This window comes from Telopea speciosissima, chromosome 10 (assembly GCF_018873765.1).
Source record: "Telopea speciosissima isolate NSW1024214 ecotype Mountain lineage chromosome 10, Tspe_v1, whole genome shotgun sequence".
Lineage (NCBI taxonomy): Eukaryota > Viridiplantae > Streptophyta > Magnoliopsida > Proteales > Proteaceae > Telopea > Telopea speciosissima.
The window spans coordinates 1970489-1988352 of NC_057925.1; the positions used below are offsets into that span (position 1 = coordinate 1970489).

General features: G+C 37.5%; 2 protein-coding genes across 2 annotated transcripts; both read left to right on the forward strand.

The window, feature by feature from the left end:
* Positions 1 to 985: 985 nt before the first annotated feature.
* Positions 986 to 1810, forward strand: LOC122642632. The gene has a single exon (XM_043836164.1). The coding sequence runs from the start codon at positions 1206 to 1208 to the stop codon at positions 1734 to 1736; it is 531 nt and encodes a 176-aa protein (XP_043692099.1). The 5' UTR covers positions 986 to 1205; the 3' UTR covers positions 1737 to 1810.
* A 554-nt stretch (positions 1811 to 2364) lies between these two features.
* On the forward strand, positions 2365 to 16410 carry LOC122642221 (probable CoA ligase CCL12). Its single transcript, XM_043835657.1, has 16 exons — positions 2365 to 2511; positions 2665 to 2776; positions 3474 to 3819; positions 10433 to 10562; positions 10654 to 10913; positions 11246 to 11447; positions 12716 to 12756; positions 13003 to 13131; positions 14354 to 14427; positions 14519 to 14739; positions 14821 to 14915; positions 14992 to 15208; positions 15298 to 15423; positions 15611 to 15709; positions 15809 to 16015; positions 16122 to 16410. Exons 1-16 carry the CDS (start codon positions 2365 to 2367, stop codon positions 16233 to 16235), a joined length of 2520 nt encoding a protein of 839 aa, XP_043691592.1. The 3' UTR covers positions 16236 to 16410.
* The last annotated feature ends 1454 nt before the right edge of the window (positions 16411 to 17864 follow it).

Consider the following 17864-nt stretch of genomic DNA (forward strand, 5'->3'; position numbering starts at 1 on the left):
TTGAAAGCATCTCACACATTGCATTCGTTTGGACAAATAAATTGATCCTTGGTTTCTACAGAACTGAAATATTAAGTACAAAATGTGAACAGATTCCAGTTTGACACTGATGAGCCATTTTGATCAAGGGGACTTGCTTGTAGTTGACATACACTGGAGGCATATGACATTTACTATGCTATTGATTGAAATAATCAGTTCTGAAAAGAAATAGCTAAATAAGTTCTGGCTTTTGTTACAAAACTAAAATCCTCACCTTCACCAATTCTTGATTCCTTGATCCCCTGCTTGTTCATCACGTACCTGATATTGTGCTTATTCTGGTGAGCTAGTACTGTTTTACCTCTAATACATCAAAATATTGTGGAAAATTAGTTTGGTGAACTAGTGAAAAATCTCTATATGATTTGTTGTTCAAGACTTTTATGTTTCATTGGAACTTACCAACCATGTGCATGAGACAGAAGGGAGGAGTAAGTACTAAGTAGGGGGGAAACACTTGAATACAGAACAGGAGAGAATGATGAAATGTCACTGCCGATGGTGATGTGGTTCATCATCTGATAGTAACGTGGGATCCACTGTGGCCTCATCAGGTGGTGGTGTTGGTCAACATTTCAAAAATCGGAATCAGAGATCTGTCGAGTTTAGCCGATTTGGATCGGAATCAGCTGTGACTGATCCTGATTCTAGGATTTTTGGGACCCATTTCTAGCCAATTCTGATCTGATCTTGAACCCGATTTCGTGTTTTTAATCCCTAGAATCAGGATCTGGATTGGCCCGGGTTGATTCCGATCCAGAATCGGAATTGGTCAGGATCGTTGAGTAATTGGCCAGAATCAGCCAAAACATGCACCAACCCTAGAATCTCTACAAGTATCAGCCAGAATCGTGATCGGCCGATTTGGTCCCAATTCTTGAAACCATTGATGATGGTGGGGCTGAATACCATCAAGTTTCAAGTGTTTGGTATCATTTCCCCCTAATCAAACAGCTACTTACGTAGGAACATTCATCTTTCTGTTGTACTACATGATAGGATATCAACAACCCACCTTCTGGAAGATCTCACACACAACCTTGATTGATCCTTAAGAAAACTCTGAAGATTACACTTAGATCTCCCAGAAATCCCAGTTATTTCCCCTGGCTTTGTTTCCTCCAAGCAACCTGGAACCTCCAATTCTGTGAGCTCATTTGACAATGGGCAGTGAGTGCAGTCAGAGTAAAAGGCACTATGACATTAGCATGTCCAAGAGAACTAGAAAGCCCATTAAGCTTGAGGATACTGATGATCCAAAGGACACATCAAGGAGTTCTCCCAAAGGAGTTGATGAGAAGGAAGATGGCACCAATCCTAGAAGCTTGAAGGAACCCATGAAGCCTGTTGAAGGAGGTGATGAGCAGAGGATGGAAATGGGTTCTCCCCAAAGTGAGAATCATTCTACAGGCAGTAGTGAAGATGTAAGTGATCATAAAAGCTTGAAGCTGAAGGAACTGATGATCAATGTAGAAGGAGATGAGAAGAATGGTAACAATTCTCTTGGTCACCATTTCATAGAAGAAGAGAAGCAGCTTCAGTTGGTGACCAAACAGAAGGGAGATCGTCCAGAAGGATTCAAGATGAGAGGGATTGTAAGTCGATATGTCAAAGTCTTGAGCCATTTGATCAGGGTTAAAGGTGACCGGCGTTTGGGTTCCCGGAAAAAACCCATTCTCCGGTTAACAATGTAGGATTTAATCATCCTTGGATCTTCATTCTCTTCACTGGGTTTGTACACATTTTATTGTTATTATTATTATTATTATTATGTATATATTGCTTAATAATTTGGTCAAGATTTGGGAAGAAGAAGAAGAATCTTCTTATCTTTATGTAGTTATTATACCTGAGAGTAATATTTTTGTATAAGCATATAAACCCATCAATGGTATATATCTATAATGATTCAACCATGTGGTATCTGGTAGACAGGTATCCACCAATTTGATACAAGGAGACGATGAATACAACAATGAATTTGGTCATATAAAGAGGTGGGTAAGGGAGTAGGAGGGATGGTTCCAGTGGTTGTGAGGTTGCAAGAATCATATAATGATCCCAATATCTTTACATCCTCCATGCCGATTTGATGTCATGATTGCAATTTTGGAAGAATGAGTTGTATCATTAATTCTCATCCCCTATTGGCGAAGGTCTAAAATATTATTTCTTGATCAAATCAGAGGGTGGAGATGAGTCCCGTGAGTAAAAAGACTCTCTCTTTTCCATTGGTGAAAGAAGGAAAACTCAGTCCTTAATAAATTTGGTTCCGATTATAAATCAAACCACATAATCCGAATCGATATATTATTGGCATCTATGGTGTTTTCATACAAGGATCAGATGATCCAGATTGTTTCAGCTCATCCGATCCCCATTATTGAAACCATGATTATATTTGGGGAATCAAAAAACTTGGAATCTGGATCCGGATCAATCCAAACCGATTCCAATCCGGATGGATCGGTCTGTTTTAGTGATCGTAGACCATCCTAGGGGCGAAAAACGAGCCTTTGGCTCGCCTTGTTCTAGTGCACACTTTTATATAGGGGCAAGGTTTTTCTTCAGTTCTACGCTTCCTCCGATTTCTTTAGCCATTTCCACATCTGTCGTATTCAGGAGAGCTTGCTTCGTAGCGGAGCATTTAGCAATGCCAGCCTGGTGAGGGTTAGCTCTCTGGGGACAGGTGTTGGCAAGACCTACTTGCTAGACTTGCTTCTCATGAGATTGGGTGAGGGAATCGGAAAGGGGCTCATAAACCGGGCGGACAGGCTTTTGGGCAAATCAACCTTCAAGTCGGTATATTATTGACATCTAAGGGTTTTCCGTACATAAAGTTTGAACAGTTAATTAATTATAGCTATCCGTATCAATAGTCATAATACAAATATCGATACCATATTAATATTAGGTATCGATATTACAAGAAAGGAATGCTAACCGATGTTGTGTCTGGGCATGTACTTGTTACTTAGAAACGTAGGGTAGGGGAGTGTATCCATGGCTCCAACCTCCATGGCAGCAGAAGCAGCACAAAAAGAGTGAGCCGAAGTAGGTAGGCACATTCTGCGTAGAGACTGGATAAGGGAGAAAGAGGTGGGGAAGGCGCATGTGAGCATTGAAAGACTGAGCCTAAGGTTAGGTGAGACAGTTGGATCTAATCTTCTTAATTTCTGACTGTTAGCAATTAACATAGATTAGGTGGGAATGAGATCTAACCTCTCTCGTCTCACTCTAATTATTCCATTCCAACCTTGGTCGATCGAGTCACTCGCTCGGCTCTTCGTTCCAGAACTCCAACATTCAATTTTCTGAGGGCTATGGCCTGTTGGGTTGAGGAATCACCAAATGGGAAAGAGGAGTGAGAGAAGGAGACCACTTTAAATACTCTCAAAAACACGGAGTCACACTCGCACATTCCGAAACAGAGAGAGAGAGAGAGAGAGAGAGAGGAAGAAGAAGAAGAAGAGGAGGAAAGATGATAGAGGAAGTGGGAGTGGAGGATTTAGTGAGAGTAGGGTTATCGGTGGAGGAAGCTCGCAGGTTCCACGAGTCCCTCAAGTCGGTAATCTTGATCGTTCGATCATCATCCAGAGGGGAAGGAACGAAAGCAGCGGCGGAGTCTCAGAAGGTATGGAAGGAATTGACTGGGGAAGGAAAGAAATTGCTGAAGCCATGGCATCCTCATGCACTCCACCAGCTTATCTACTCCTCCGTCTACTCCGATTGGGATCTCTCCACTTCTGGTCCTCCTCCCTACTGGTTCCCTTCTCCGTAAGTCAACACTTTCCTTTCTCAATTCACCTCTCTTTCTCGATGTAGTTCCTAGATTAACTTTAGTAATTGTGTTCATTTTCCATAAATATCGTCATAAAATATCTTCTTTGCCTTCCACACTTATTTACCAAAAAATAAACTGTGTGAATTGGGAAAACAGTCAATCCAAGGTCACACAAAGGGTGTTCAGTTTTCTAATCTTATTATGTAATTTTTTTTTTTTTTTTTTCGGTAAACAAAATTGTATGCTTTTTTTTCTTTTTTAATAGGTAGAGTCGAAGGAGAATTAAATTCATGACCTCTTAATTATGAGGTATTGATCTTTATCAATTGAACCACCCCTTTGGGGTTTCTAATTTTATTATATATAGTAGGGGTTGTTGAATGACAAAACCTCTATTGGTGTATTTAGAATTTGATATTTTCTTTTAATTGCCCATTGTCTTATTCCCAAAAGTTTTTTGGATAAAGGTATGAAAGGGCTTTTAAAAATAATTTGAAAGTGACATATCAATATGTCTTCAAAAGCTGTCATTGTCATGCATATTTTTCGAGTACACATGTGAGATGACATTAGCACCCTCGTTGGGAAAAAAATTGTGTGTCATACTAAAAGAGCAAAAACGTAAAGTTACAAATTATTTGACACCTTTAGGAGTGTCAATAAGAAAATCCCTTATGTAAATCTGTATGTTGATATCACTCTTTAAAGGTTTAGAAAATATCACGGATTTTATATAATTATATTGAAACGCATAGAATACATTGGGAAAAATTCTTGGATTTTATACAACCTCTGTTTATCTCTCTTTCTCACATGAATAACCTCACTGCCCTCCAATGTCCGATACCGTTTTGTTGCATCTCATTGGTGCACTCCTTAATGTTGCTTGCTTAGAGAACCTTCTTTCAAATACATATTGGAATTTTTTTATTGACATCCCTTAAGGTGTCAATAAATTTGTAAACTTACATTTTTGTCATTTTAGTATGAAACCTTAAATTTTTGTCTTTTTAGTATGACACATAAGTTTTCTATTTTGTTAATGATGGTAATAGTATCATTTCACATGTTTACTTGAAAAATGTGTATGGCAATGACATCTTTTGATAATGATAATAATGATATGTCACTTTCAAATTATTTTTTGAAAACCATTTTATACCTCCATCTTTAAACAACTTTTAGGAATAAGTCAAATGACAATTAAAAGAAGGTGTCAAGTTCTAAATACATCTATAGAGGTGTTGTTCAGACACCCCCATACATATTAGAAATATTTTTCGGTGAAAAAAAGGCAAATATTATTGTCGCAAGACGTGGTCTAGAATCTAGATTAGTCACATATCAAATTTAAGAGTTAACTCAAGGTTTAAAAATCCGGAGTCGAGATTTGTATTGATCTTGGATTGGTGAGAAATCGGTCAAAATTGGTCCAAAGTTTCCGTAACCCTAGATTTTGGAATCAGATCGGCTGATTTGGATCGACCAGAATCGGAATCGATCAATCCAATTGATGTGATCTCGATTTTAAAACCTTGGTCTAATACTCTAATTTAATTTAATACTTTCCTTGTATGTCCATGAATGAGTAATTATACTTGTATTGTAACATTATTGTGCACTCCATGGTTTGAGGTATTAGATTGGCATCAACCGATCTGTATCAGTATCGACTATCGACCGATGTTGATACTGATTGGATACCGATTGTTACTAATTTGTTTATTACTTTTGATTTTTATGTCACATGTCATTATCTTATTGGCTATACCACCAATCTGTATCAATCTCGGATCAGCATTGACTGATTACTAAAACTATGGAACTGCATTCCCCAATTTTCTTTTAACAGGAACAAACATTTTTATTTACCAAAAAAAAAAATGAAAATGGATGATTCAAAATTTTCTTGTGACCTTTGGAAAAGTCACAATTTACTTGTGACACCAAATACCTACCTATTAAAAACATTTATATATTTTTAGAGGTCATCCTTTCGGCCGCAGCTTCTCGGTAATCCTTCCTTCGTCTGCTTTTCAGTTTTTAGGAGAAACCCCCCTCTGTCTATTTTTTTTCCCTTCTTTTGCTGTAATCACCATTTTTGCCAGAGAAATCACAGGCCCTCAGTTAAGTCTCTCTCTTTGAGTTCACGTTGTCCAAGCATATTCGATCAGCCCACAACGTGCTGGTCATTCGGAGGTAAATCTCTCTCTCTCTCTCTCTCTCTCATGTTCCTAGTCGGGATGATGCATTTTTAAGAACTGAACAGATTTTTTAAATTCTCAGGGCATTCAGGGTAGTACACGTGATTCAACTCAGGTCAGTCACTCTCTCATGTTTGGACTTGGAACCTATGTACCTCAAATTTCTCACACTAGATATTTAATTGTGTTCTAATATTCTAATGAGTTGATGGGTGGGTGCATGAGTTGACTTATGGGTTTAAAATGGAGATGTGAATAGCTGATTTCTAGATGGTAGTATGTTGAGCTGGTATTATAAAGGTAAGGAATGTAAGAACTTGGGGCTTGTGAGAATGTAACAGTTAGTTTTTATCTAATTCTTGACTTGGTTTGATCCATAAAACAATGGATTTCAATTTTGAATCATTTTGATGTATATATAAGGTTTTGAAGAGATGATGAATTCTTTACCTAGTTGGATTCTTTCTTATACTAAATGGTTTTTCTCATTTGTTGTTGCATTAATTTCTGAAAGAGATGCATACGTTTTTGTTGATGACTTGATAGTACTACATAAATTTTTTTATTTAATTTTTTAAGTACATTTGAGATATTTTTCCACTAAAATCAGTCTAATACCGTTGCATAGACTCCATGGATATCAATTGTTTAATAAAATGTGAGAGACATAATTTTGCTAATGTATTGATAAATAACTCCATTGAGATATAAAGACAAACATGTAATTTGAAAGAAAATGTATTATTTGGTGGGTTCTTGGACCAAAATTTCCTTTTGATCTATTTGCTATGGGCTTAACTATGAGCATTCCAATGAATCCAAAGGAAAAAATAAAGGGCTTACATGGTTAGTTCACCAACATTTTCTTTATCACAAAATTTACATCTAAAGTGTCCCTTCATATCATCCTTATACTTCCAAAGTTCATCTTTTTGTCTAACCATTTTTTGTCTAGTGTCCCATAAACAAAATAATATATTTAAGAAAATGAAAATTCCACAATACCAAACAACAAAAAATATAAGGACAAACATGAAATTTGAAAGAAAATTAAACAACTCATATAACTACTTTAAAATTCCAGGTGAAGGGCCAAAAATACTAGAACACTTCATGAAAGAAAATAGTCAGTTTGGATTATCCTTTATATATATATATCACCTTCCTCAATGTCCAATTCTGCAAGCTGGGCTTCAATTTCAGCTTGCTTAGCTTTAAGTTGAAGGCGTTTACTGTCACTGGACTTGTCGGATAGAGTTATTTGAGGTTTGGTTTTGAGTGTGGTTAAGGATTTGATGAGAGCTTCTTTGGTGCATTTACTGAGGTCACACTTGTCCCACCATTTTACTTTGAATCCTCTGATAAGAACAGGAATAGACCATTCAGGAGTTTCAGCCCTTTCAATAGCATATTCCCAATACATGATCCATGCTAAACGGCATTGGACAAAGAATCTGAGGAGGTCCGGTTGTTTGGGGATCTGTTCAGTATGCTGACAGAATATTTGGTAGGCTTCAAAAACCGGATCTGGTAGGATGTCAAGAATTGGGCCAAAAGCAGCTCACCATCTGGGGAACCAATGGATATATATATATATATTTTTTTTGGAGGAGGGGGGAGTGGAGGGGAGGTGTAGGCACCACATCTTATCGTAGAAAAATAATATTTATACTCTTAAATAAAATACTAATAGGATGGTAGAAATCTTGACCTTATTTCTCAATGGAGTTATTCATCAATACACAGACATATCGGCAAAATTATCTCTCACATTTTATTAAGCAATTGGTATTAATGAGTTAATGTAATGGTCACTGGACAATAACTCTAGGTGAAAAATACCCATATTTTTCTTCAAAAATAAAATCAGAAAACGTATATTACTCACCATCAAGTCATCAATTAATAATCTAGAAAACATATGCATCGCTTTTAGAAATGATTTCATAAAACATATGCATTTAACATGTGACAGCAAATGAGAAAGTAAATTTGCTGTATGAAAGGATCCAACCACTTAAAGAATTAATCATCTCTTCAAAATCTTACATATACATTGTTTTACGAATCAAACTAGTTAAAGAATCAAATGGAAACCAACTGTTAGATTTTTATAAGCAACCAAACATCTCTTACATTCTCATTAATCGTAACCCCAACTGATAAAAAATTAATCAGACAATTCTCAACCAGATAAAAGAAAAAGACCAGTTCAAGCCAATAAACCAATACCCCTAGTACCTACATTCGTTACACCCTTATAATCCAGCCCCAAGACACTATCAATAGAAACCAGTTGTTCACACCTCTATTTCAAACCCATAAGCCAACTTTTCATGCATTCAATTATGAACCCATTAAACAGAACATAATTAATAATAGAGAGAGAGATCGTGAGGTATACAAGTTCAAAGTTCAGACACCAGAGAGGGTAGATAGGAAGATAGTGACTGATCTGGGTTGAATTGTATGCGAGTGGAGAGCCCTCTACAACTTGCAACAACCCCAAATGCCCTGAGAATTAAAAAAATTGTTTAGTTCTTGTAAATGCATCTTCTCCACTAGGAGAGAAGAGAGAGTTACCTCCGAATAACTGGTGATGCTGATGATTGACCACCGATTGATGCGAAACGATGATCGTGAGCAAGAATTTTCAGAACTAAGAGAGAGAAAGAGAGACTTATTTGAGGGTTGGCAATTCCTCTGCCGGAGATGGTGATTGCAGTGAAGGGAAGGGGCAGACTGCAGAAGAAGGTGCTTCTCTGAGAAACTGTGAAAGGGGTGGCCGAAGGAAGGGTTTTTAGAAGAAAGAAAGAGGTATTAAATATATAAGTTTTTTAACGTAAAAGACATGTTACTCGTTCAATATAGCTAGGTGTAAAATCCGTGAACTTTTCCCTCTCTTTGGAAAAATTCATAAAGTGCATTTTTTTTTGGTCTGGGTTCGAATAAAATTTGTTAATAACCGGTCTGTTGTTCTTTAATCAGTTTTGAATAATTTGTTGGTTACACCACTTTTTTGAAGGGTATTATGATAGATTAATTACTCCTTAATTGATGGTCATTAATCAGTCTTAAATGGGCGGAATTTGTGAAAGATTGTATGGGATTAATCAAGTTGGACCAAGACCGACCGATTAATAAAAGAACTGCATATCTTAAAACTGAAACCGGACTGTCGATTCTGTTTCGGTTTTATTCGGGCAGGTCTTGGTCAGGTCTGTGTGCAGACCTACAAATGACACCCCTAATCCAAAATACTCTACAACAGTTGTAGGGTCAGACAGTTCGGCCATCATATGAACCAAGCATGCAACCAGCATTACATGGCAACCCATATAGGAGTTGGAGTTGGACTAACTGAAAATATACTTTTAACAGTTTGTGCCACTGAAACATTTAACTAACCCACCAAATTTGGATTCACCACATGGTCCATGGTCCAGCTGGCCCTTTTTCTCTATAGTGCTATCTATTATGAATGAAGGGGTTTTCTTATTGCGTTATTGACACCCCTCAAGGTGTCAAATAATCTGTAACCTTGATTTTTTGCCCTTTTGGTATGACAAATTTTTTTTTCTCCCAATGGGGTTAATAGTGCCATTTCATATGTGTACTTGAAAAATGTGTGAAAATGACAACTTTTGATAATGACATAATGACAGGTCACTTTCAGTTTGTTTTTGAAAATCCTTTTATACTCCAATCTTAAAAACCTTTTGAGAATAAGACAAAGGGCAATTAAAAGAAGGGAGTGTCAAAATGACACTTCTATAGGTGTATTTCGAACTTGACACTTTCATTTAATTGCCCCTTGTCTTATTCCCAAAAGTTTCTTTAGGTTAGGGGTATAAAAAAATTTTCAGAAATAATTTGAAAGTGACTCATCATTATGTCATTATCAAAAGCTGTCATTGTCTTACACATTTTTTCAAGTATACATAGAAATGACAGTATTTACCCTCATTGAAAAAAACGGTGTGTTATATTAAAAGGGTTAAAAAAGGTAAAGTTACAAATCATTGAACACCTAAAGGGGTATCGATAAGAAAATCCCTTAAAAGAAGGTGTCAAGTTCTAAATACACCTATAGAGGTGTATCAATCAGACACTCCCATGAATGAATCGGTCATTTATCAATTAGCATTTATAATAAATAAATGGGGAAGTGTTTCCTGTGTGTATTGGGGGAGGGGCATGGCCCCTACGCGCGCGGAGTCCAATGGGAGTGCACATGGAAGCATCTGGCCAGTGTTCATTTCTGCCTTTCAAGGGGAGTGGGGAGGTCGTCCCCCCCCCCTCTATCTGGGAATCAGCAGTACACTCCCCCACAGGTAACATTTCTCCGAAATAAATTAATAATCCTGATTTCCAATGGTCTCATGATTGTTCGATTTCCCAGCTTGCAGGCTAGACAAACAAATCTAGGGAGTTTGATGGAAATTCATGGCCCAAAGCTTCTAGGGTCATTGTATCAGGATCCTATAACAAGCTTTGGCCTCTTTCAGAAGTTCACTGTTCAACACCCAGATGTAAGTGTTCCACCTTATTCCGCTATAATGTCTGAGTGGTATTTTGGCATTCTAAAAGTTTGGCATTAATAATTTGAAACAAATGAACCAGGTCTACTGGTCACTTGTTTTGAAGGAGCTTTCTGTTACATTTCGTGAAGGCCCGAGATGTATCTTAGATACCTCTGACAAATCAAAGCATGGGGGTACATGGCTGCCGAGTTCGGTCTTGAACATTGCTGAATCCTGTCTGTTACCAATGAATTCTCCGAGAAAACGGGACGAAGATGTGGTTGTCATATGGAGGGATGAAGGGTCAGATGATGCTCCCGTTAACCGTATGACACTAAGAGAACTTCGTGAACAAGTGATGTATGCTTTTTACTCACATGTTCTTTCATTTTTATAGTTTAAACCCTTTGGATTCAAAAGAACCCATTTTTAAATCAGATCAGACAATGAATTGGAAAGGGGTCCAGTTCCAGTTAATGGGACTTCAATTGAGCCAGGAAAACCAGCAAGTGATTGGTTTTGGATAACTCAGTTTGATCAGCCAGATTGATCTTTGAAACCGTGTTCAGAAAGTTCTACTTAGCATGAAAAATGAAAATACATGCTCTGCTCCCAATTTCAGGGGGGGAGGGGGGGAGAGAGCAATCCTTCTGTTTTTATGATGTTGATGTGTTTTAAAAAATGGTTCTCAGGATGGTGGCAAATGCATTGGACACATTGTTCTCAAAGGGTGATGCAATTGCGATTGACATGCCAATGACAGCCACTGCAGTTGCTGTATACTTGGCAATCATCCTTGCAGGACTTGTGGTTGTATCAATAGCAGATAGCTTTGTATCAAAGGAAATTGCTACCCGCTTGCGTGTGTCCAATGCAAAAGGCATCTTTACTCAGGTATCTCTTCATTTGCTAGATATTCCAAAAACATCAGAACTGAGGTAACCTAAATCATGAAAGTAACTCACCATGCAAAAGGTCTTCTTCTTTTACTTCAACTGCACAACTGATAAAGTTGCTGTAATTGGCATAGTTGATATTAAATTTATGAAAGCTCAAACACAACTATTTTCTTAATGAGATGTGGTTGCACTACTATTGGTTAAATATACTAGAAGAGGGGCTCTGGAGTTCAACTTGCAGCTGTGTTTTCTCTGCAGAAATGATTTTGGATGCTTTGATACAAGTTGATTGGTCGATTAGACTTACCAAGTAGCAACAACTCAATTTAGTTTATTTTCATCCGTGGGAAAGAAACATGGGATCTCCTATCCATTGTCTTTCCCCTAGATTCACATTCTTAAGGGCAAATTTGCATGTCATTTTGTTCTGTAAATAACTTGAGATTTTGAGGAAGAATTTGGGTGAAGGCTATTTGACTCATTCTGGAATTTTGTATCATAATAGAATTGCTAATGCAAGTAGTAAAATGCCGGCAGATGGGCCTATAAAATAACTGTGGAAACATTCATCAAGTTTGATTACATTATTACATCAATCATGCATAGCTGCTTTTGATGAACTCTTACCTATTTTTCTCTCAAAAGATTAGCTAATCATGTTCATTTATGCATCCTTTGTCACTCCGCCATATACTTGGGGGTGTTTCAAAAACTTATTTAAAAAAAAATGGCACTATATGCACCCATTGAACTACAGTTTTTGGAATTCTCTGATGCATGGAAGTTGACTCTGCTGCTGGTTAACAGCTTAGTACTGTTTACTTCTTCTCTGCTGAAGGCAGTTTGGTGACTTAAAAAAGTGAATCTCCTAAATCTGAAGATTCAAAGTAATGTGATAGAGTCTTCCCTATGAATGGATAGCTAACCATACTCATCATACGTATATATACATATGTTTCTATGCCATTGCATTCGGTATTTTTTCTTTAATCTTCTCATAAATGAGTCATGCATAAATTTGACTTTCTTATGTCTGCAACACTCATTATTTCCTTAGATTCTTTTTTCTCTTCTGCTTCCTTATTTTCGATTTTACTAATTTAACTGTCAACACTCGTTTATTCTTCTGAAGATGCACTACCATCTTCATCTTGTTCGTGTTATAGATTGACTTCCTTTGACTGATTGGTTTCATTGTATTTATATTATTTTTTGGTTATAAACGAGGTTTTGAAATGATATTTTCCCTGATTTTTCTTTCAGGACTTCATACGTAGAGGAGGTAGAAATTTTCCTCTGTATAGGTAAAGGTCACTGTTATTTAATGCTGGATGTTTGAATGCAGTAAATGACATGTGATTTGTGTATGTGAGTGTATCTAATACATAAACAACTACCCTCATCTTCAGCCGTTGCTGGTTTATATATGATGTGTAGTGGTATAATTCACATTTTCATATCTACGTCTTTTTTATTTTCTATACCTTGTATTTTAAATGATAGTGCAGTAATAGTAGTAACATAATTTCTGATCTTATTTGTCCTTGCAGTCGGGTTGTTGAAGCGGGTTCATGCAAAGCAATTGTAATCCCTGCTATTGGAAAGGATGTAGCTGTTCAACTAAGGAAGCATGACTTGTCATGGAAAGATTTTCTTTCACGAGTTGACCACCTTCCTAGGTAATACAAATTCCATGCAGTGGATTACCCACAATATTTATTTTGCCACTTGCCCCACCTAATGCTTCTTGGGCTTGGAGGAAAATACTTAAGTATAGATATTTTGTTAGAGACACCATTAGATCGAACATTGATATGTATATGATACTTATCTATGGCTTGATAATTGGCATCCTGATGGTGTTCTCATTTCTAGGTATGGAGTCTAAATCAGATACGATAATGGATCTAATAGGTTGGCTGAGGTCTTCTCCATTATCCATTATGGAACTTGGTCTCCTAGGCCTACTACTTCAAATAATTTATTGAAGTTTGGTTTAGACTCCCTTCCACACTATTGAGGCCAAGAGGGAGTGGAAATTTAGTAATATGGCATGCAAATTCTTCAAACAAATTCAGTTCTGCTTCTGCCTGGAATTGATTAGATCAAAATCCGAGAAAGTACCTTGGTATAGGATTGTCTGGTTTAATTCGTGTATTCCTAGATATAGTTTCACAGTTTGGCATGCTTTAACTCAATGTCTTCCTACTCAGGAGTTCCTCCTTAAGAGAAACCTTTCTATACCAAACTGTTGTCTATGTTGGAACTCCCAAGAAAATGTAGATCACCTTTTTTTTTCCTGTTCTTTTTCTGGATTTGTTTGGAAAGGTATCCTTAGTAAGTGTTGGCCTCAACAACGAATTATTCCTCCCTTTCAGAGAGAATGGTGGTGGATTTAAAAAAATTATGGTGGTAAGTCAATATCTCACATTATTGGTAAACTTGCCTTTAGTGCCATGATTTACCATATTTGGTGGGAAAGAAATAGGAGAAAGTGGACCTCCTCGTTGCGTACTATAGAACAGATCTGGGAAGCCATTTCCTTTGCGATCAGACACAAACTATAGTTCCCATTCGTTCGGCGACCTCAAACACATTAAGAAATAGGCATCTTGCATCATGTTGGGACCTCCCTCTAATCTCTCCCCAATCCCCGACCTGGCTTTTGATGTATCATCTTTTATAAGATGTTTTGGTGCTTAGATAAGGGGTCCCTCTTCCGTCTTGCCTTTGGGATTTGTCATTGTACTCTGTTTTTTCTCTTAATTAATTTTCCATTCACCCAAAAAAATTTATTTTTTCCCTTAATGAATATGTGAGAACTTCAACACTTTGTTCTTATTCATGAAATTTTAATTCTATTCCACTTAATCTTACAAATTGATTAGTTTTGTTTTGCAGACCGAATCATTACTTTCCAGTGTATCAATCCATGTATTCCGTGACAAATATTCTATTTTCATCTGGAACCACAGGTATACAACTCATCTATATCCATATTTGCTTCTATTTGTATTGTGCTGCTGTGTTTTATGAAATGCTTCTCTTCTCTTTGATTGCTTACAGGAGAACCAAAGGCTATTCCATGGACACAACTTTCTCCGATTCGATCTGCAGCTGATGCATGGGCACAAATAAATATCAAAACTGGGGATGTCTTTTGCTGGCCAACAAATCTAGGGTGGGTGATGGGACCTACTGTATTATATTCGTGCTTCCTCATTGGTGCTAGTCTAGCCCTCTATCATGGATCTCCTCTTGGTCGTGGTTTTGGTAATTTCGTTCAAGTAAGGACTTGCAGGAATTTTCCCCACATGATGCAGTTTGGGGAGATTTATCATCTGACCTCCTTTTTCTATGATGTCCAGGAAGCAGGTGTGACTTGCTTGGGTACAGTCCCAAGCCTAGTGAAAACATGGAAGAGTACGCAGTGTATGGAAGGACTGGATTGGACAAAGATAAAGTAATCTTTGGCACCAACATCGCTACATTCGTGTATCCATATGTATTCTAAACATGATTAACCATGTTTTGTGCAGGTCATTTGCTTCTACTGGAGAAGCCTCCAATTTTGATGATGACCTATGGCTTTCTTCAAAGGCTTATTACAGGCCTATCATCGAATGCTGTGGAGGTACAGAGCTTGCATCTTCATACATTCAAGGAAATTTTCTGCAACCACAAGCCTTTGGAGCGTTTAGTGCAGCATCAATGACGACTGGCTTTGTCATCCTTGATGAACATGGAGTTCCTTATGTGAGACTCTGTTATTCCTCATTTTCATTTTCAATGTTCTAGGAATATTGTGTATGAAAACATGCCTGAAGTCCCTGCCTGCATTACAGCCAGATGATCAACCTTGTGTTGGAGAAGTGGCTTTATTTCCAGTCTACATGGGAGCAACTGATAGATTGCTCAATGCTAATAATGAGGAGGTCTACTTCAAAGGAATGCCAATGTACAAAGGAATGGTAGGACATTCACTTTTCGTTTCTGACTGGTTAGCTATGACTTTTCTGAGCTGATGGCTTAAAATATGTGCATATAACTGCCAAAGTTACTTCTGATTTCTTCACTAATTCCATTACAACATGACGCTCCTCAATGAGACTGCAACTTACAAGTTTCTTAACAAATTAAGTTGGTACCTATTGGCAGCACCTCAGAAGACATGGAGATATACTTAAGAGAACTGTTGGTGGCTATTTTCTAGTACAGGGAAGGGCTGATGACACCATGAATCTTGGTGGCATCAAGGTATCACATTTTCCTCTCCCCCTCCCCTCCCAAATGAGATAGCATTTTTATTTTAATTTCTAACTCAAAAATATTTGGTTTATGTTTCTCAATATGCAGACAAGTTCAGTTGAAATTGAACGTGTGTGTGACCGAGCTGATGACAGTGTGTTGGAGACTGCTGCTATTAGTGTCGCACCAGTCAATGGGGGACCAGAACAATTGGTCATGTTTGTGGTGTTAAAGAAAGGATATAGTAGTACACAAGAACAGTTGAAGATGAAATTCTCGAGAGCAATCCAAAGCAACCTCAATCCCTTGTTTAAGGTATCCACCCTTCGTTTGGTTCCTCTTGAATATTACTTTCAATGGTTTCTAACCAATAAAACCTATTAGCGTCTTACCTGACATAAAACCTTTTCATGATGGACAGGTGAGCCATGTTAGGATTATCATGGAGTTCCCAAGAACTGCTTCAAACAAGTTACTGAGGAGAGTTCTAAGGGACCAAATAAAAGCTGAACTTGCCTCTCACAGTCGACTTTAGCTGTTATGATCATGTTCCCCATGTGGTCAATCCCCGTTTGCCTATGTTTTTATGATAGATGTAGTATGCGGGGAACAGACAAGGAAGCAAAAATCAGAATTGTAATCCTCGGTTCCATAGGTATACTGCAACTATTTTCTGCTTTTGTATAATTACTGATGATTTAAGCTTGGTAGTAGAGTTATAAAAATCGAATAAAGGCATGAATTGAAGTTCCCATTTTGTAAGAAGTTTTAGTTGGCGGATTGTTCAACAATATATCCAGGCTTTTTGCAGATGGTTTCAACCTGGAGGAGGAGAAACTTTCCAAGTTTAAAATTGTAGCTGTCTGACGTTAAAGCTGTGTTTGGTATGCATCCTTGAAATAGATTCAGGGTCTAGAACATATTCTCAAGGTTCTCTATTTTTTTCGCTTTAGAATAAATTCTAGGTCAGGGTCTAGAACGCATTCTCAAGGTTCTTCTCTATTTTTTTTCCGCTTTAGAATACATTCTAGACCTACAATCTATTCTGAGAGTGCATTACGAACGCAGCCTATTTCAACACCAACTGGGCTACCACATAGAAGATTAAACAGCTGACTCAGTTAGAGATTTCTCCCTAAGGATGCTCACCCAAGCTGTCTCATTGAATGTAAGTGTGTAAGTGTAGTACTTTAAGAAGAAAATACCAACAAATTAGTAGAAACCTAACCCTATGCCTAGCACAGGAAAGAATGTAGAGAAAATGACCTTAAATATTCAATTTCATAGTTTCAATAACCCAATTGCATGTGCAATGTCAAAAGTTTAGGACCTCAAAACTATACTATTAAAACAAGCCTTTCTCAGACAAAACTTAATCTTTCCTCTCCTCAACCTTGTCACATGTGCAATTATTTGCTTTTCTTTTCTGACTGGCCAGATTTTATTTTTCTGAACTTCTGTCCACATAATAAACAGAAGGCGAAGGGTACACCGCTGCTGCTGGCGGCCTAGACCAATAGGCAGGTGGCATGGGGGTGGGAGTCTGGGACAAGGTGATCCTTTCCAAGGGGTTGGGAGAGAGAGACAGACACAGCGTGGGCACCCTGGCAGCACGCGGGCCCAGACTTTTTCCATAAACAAATTTCCCCACCAATTCAATACAACTATCCTCTGGAAAACAAACACTACTGCTGAGAATAACTGCCTAACGCATTTGATAGACTGGTGTGTAAAAACCCATCCTACTATGAGGTATCAGGTTTGAGCCTCTTCGTTCTCACCTCCCCCTCCCCCTCCCCACCCACAATAGAATACCTATTAAAAGAAAAAACAGTTGGAGGTTATTTTGTAATACAGCATTAATTCATAAATAAATAAATAAGTAAAACAACTTTCCAATCACTTAATTAAAGGAAAAATAAATATCAAGCAAATCAAAGGTTGACTTGGATAAGTCATTGGGAGATGGAAAAAAATGGACATAATGGTAAAAAAATTATTTTTACCCTTGACTTAAAAAACCTTCTAAGAATAAGATAAGGGGTTCACCACTTTGGTGACAACAAGAAACACCAAACTTTTGGTGACCCCACTTTTCAGTTTTCAAGTTGAGTCAATTGGTTAATAACATGTCATGATCCTATATTTAAATTAGTAATTATGT

Bases quoted from the DNA above. Each gene is read 5' to 3' on its own strand.
- LOC122642632 (XM_043836164.1), top strand. From the start codon at position 1,206: ATGGGCAGTGAGTGCAGTCAGAGTAAAAGGCACTATGACATTAGCATG.
- LOC122642221 (XM_043835657.1), top strand. From the start codon at position 2,365: ATGGTGTTTTCATACAAGGATCAGATGATCCAGATTGTTTCAGCTCAT. The intron at 10,563-10,653 runs GTAAGTGTTCCA...CAAATGAACCAG, and splicing joins TCACTGTTCAACACCCAGAT to GTCTACTGGTCACTTGTTTT. The intron at 15,710-15,808 runs GTATCACATTTT...CTCAATATGCAG, and splicing joins TGAATCTTGGTGGCATCAAG to ACAAGTTCAGTTGAAATTGA.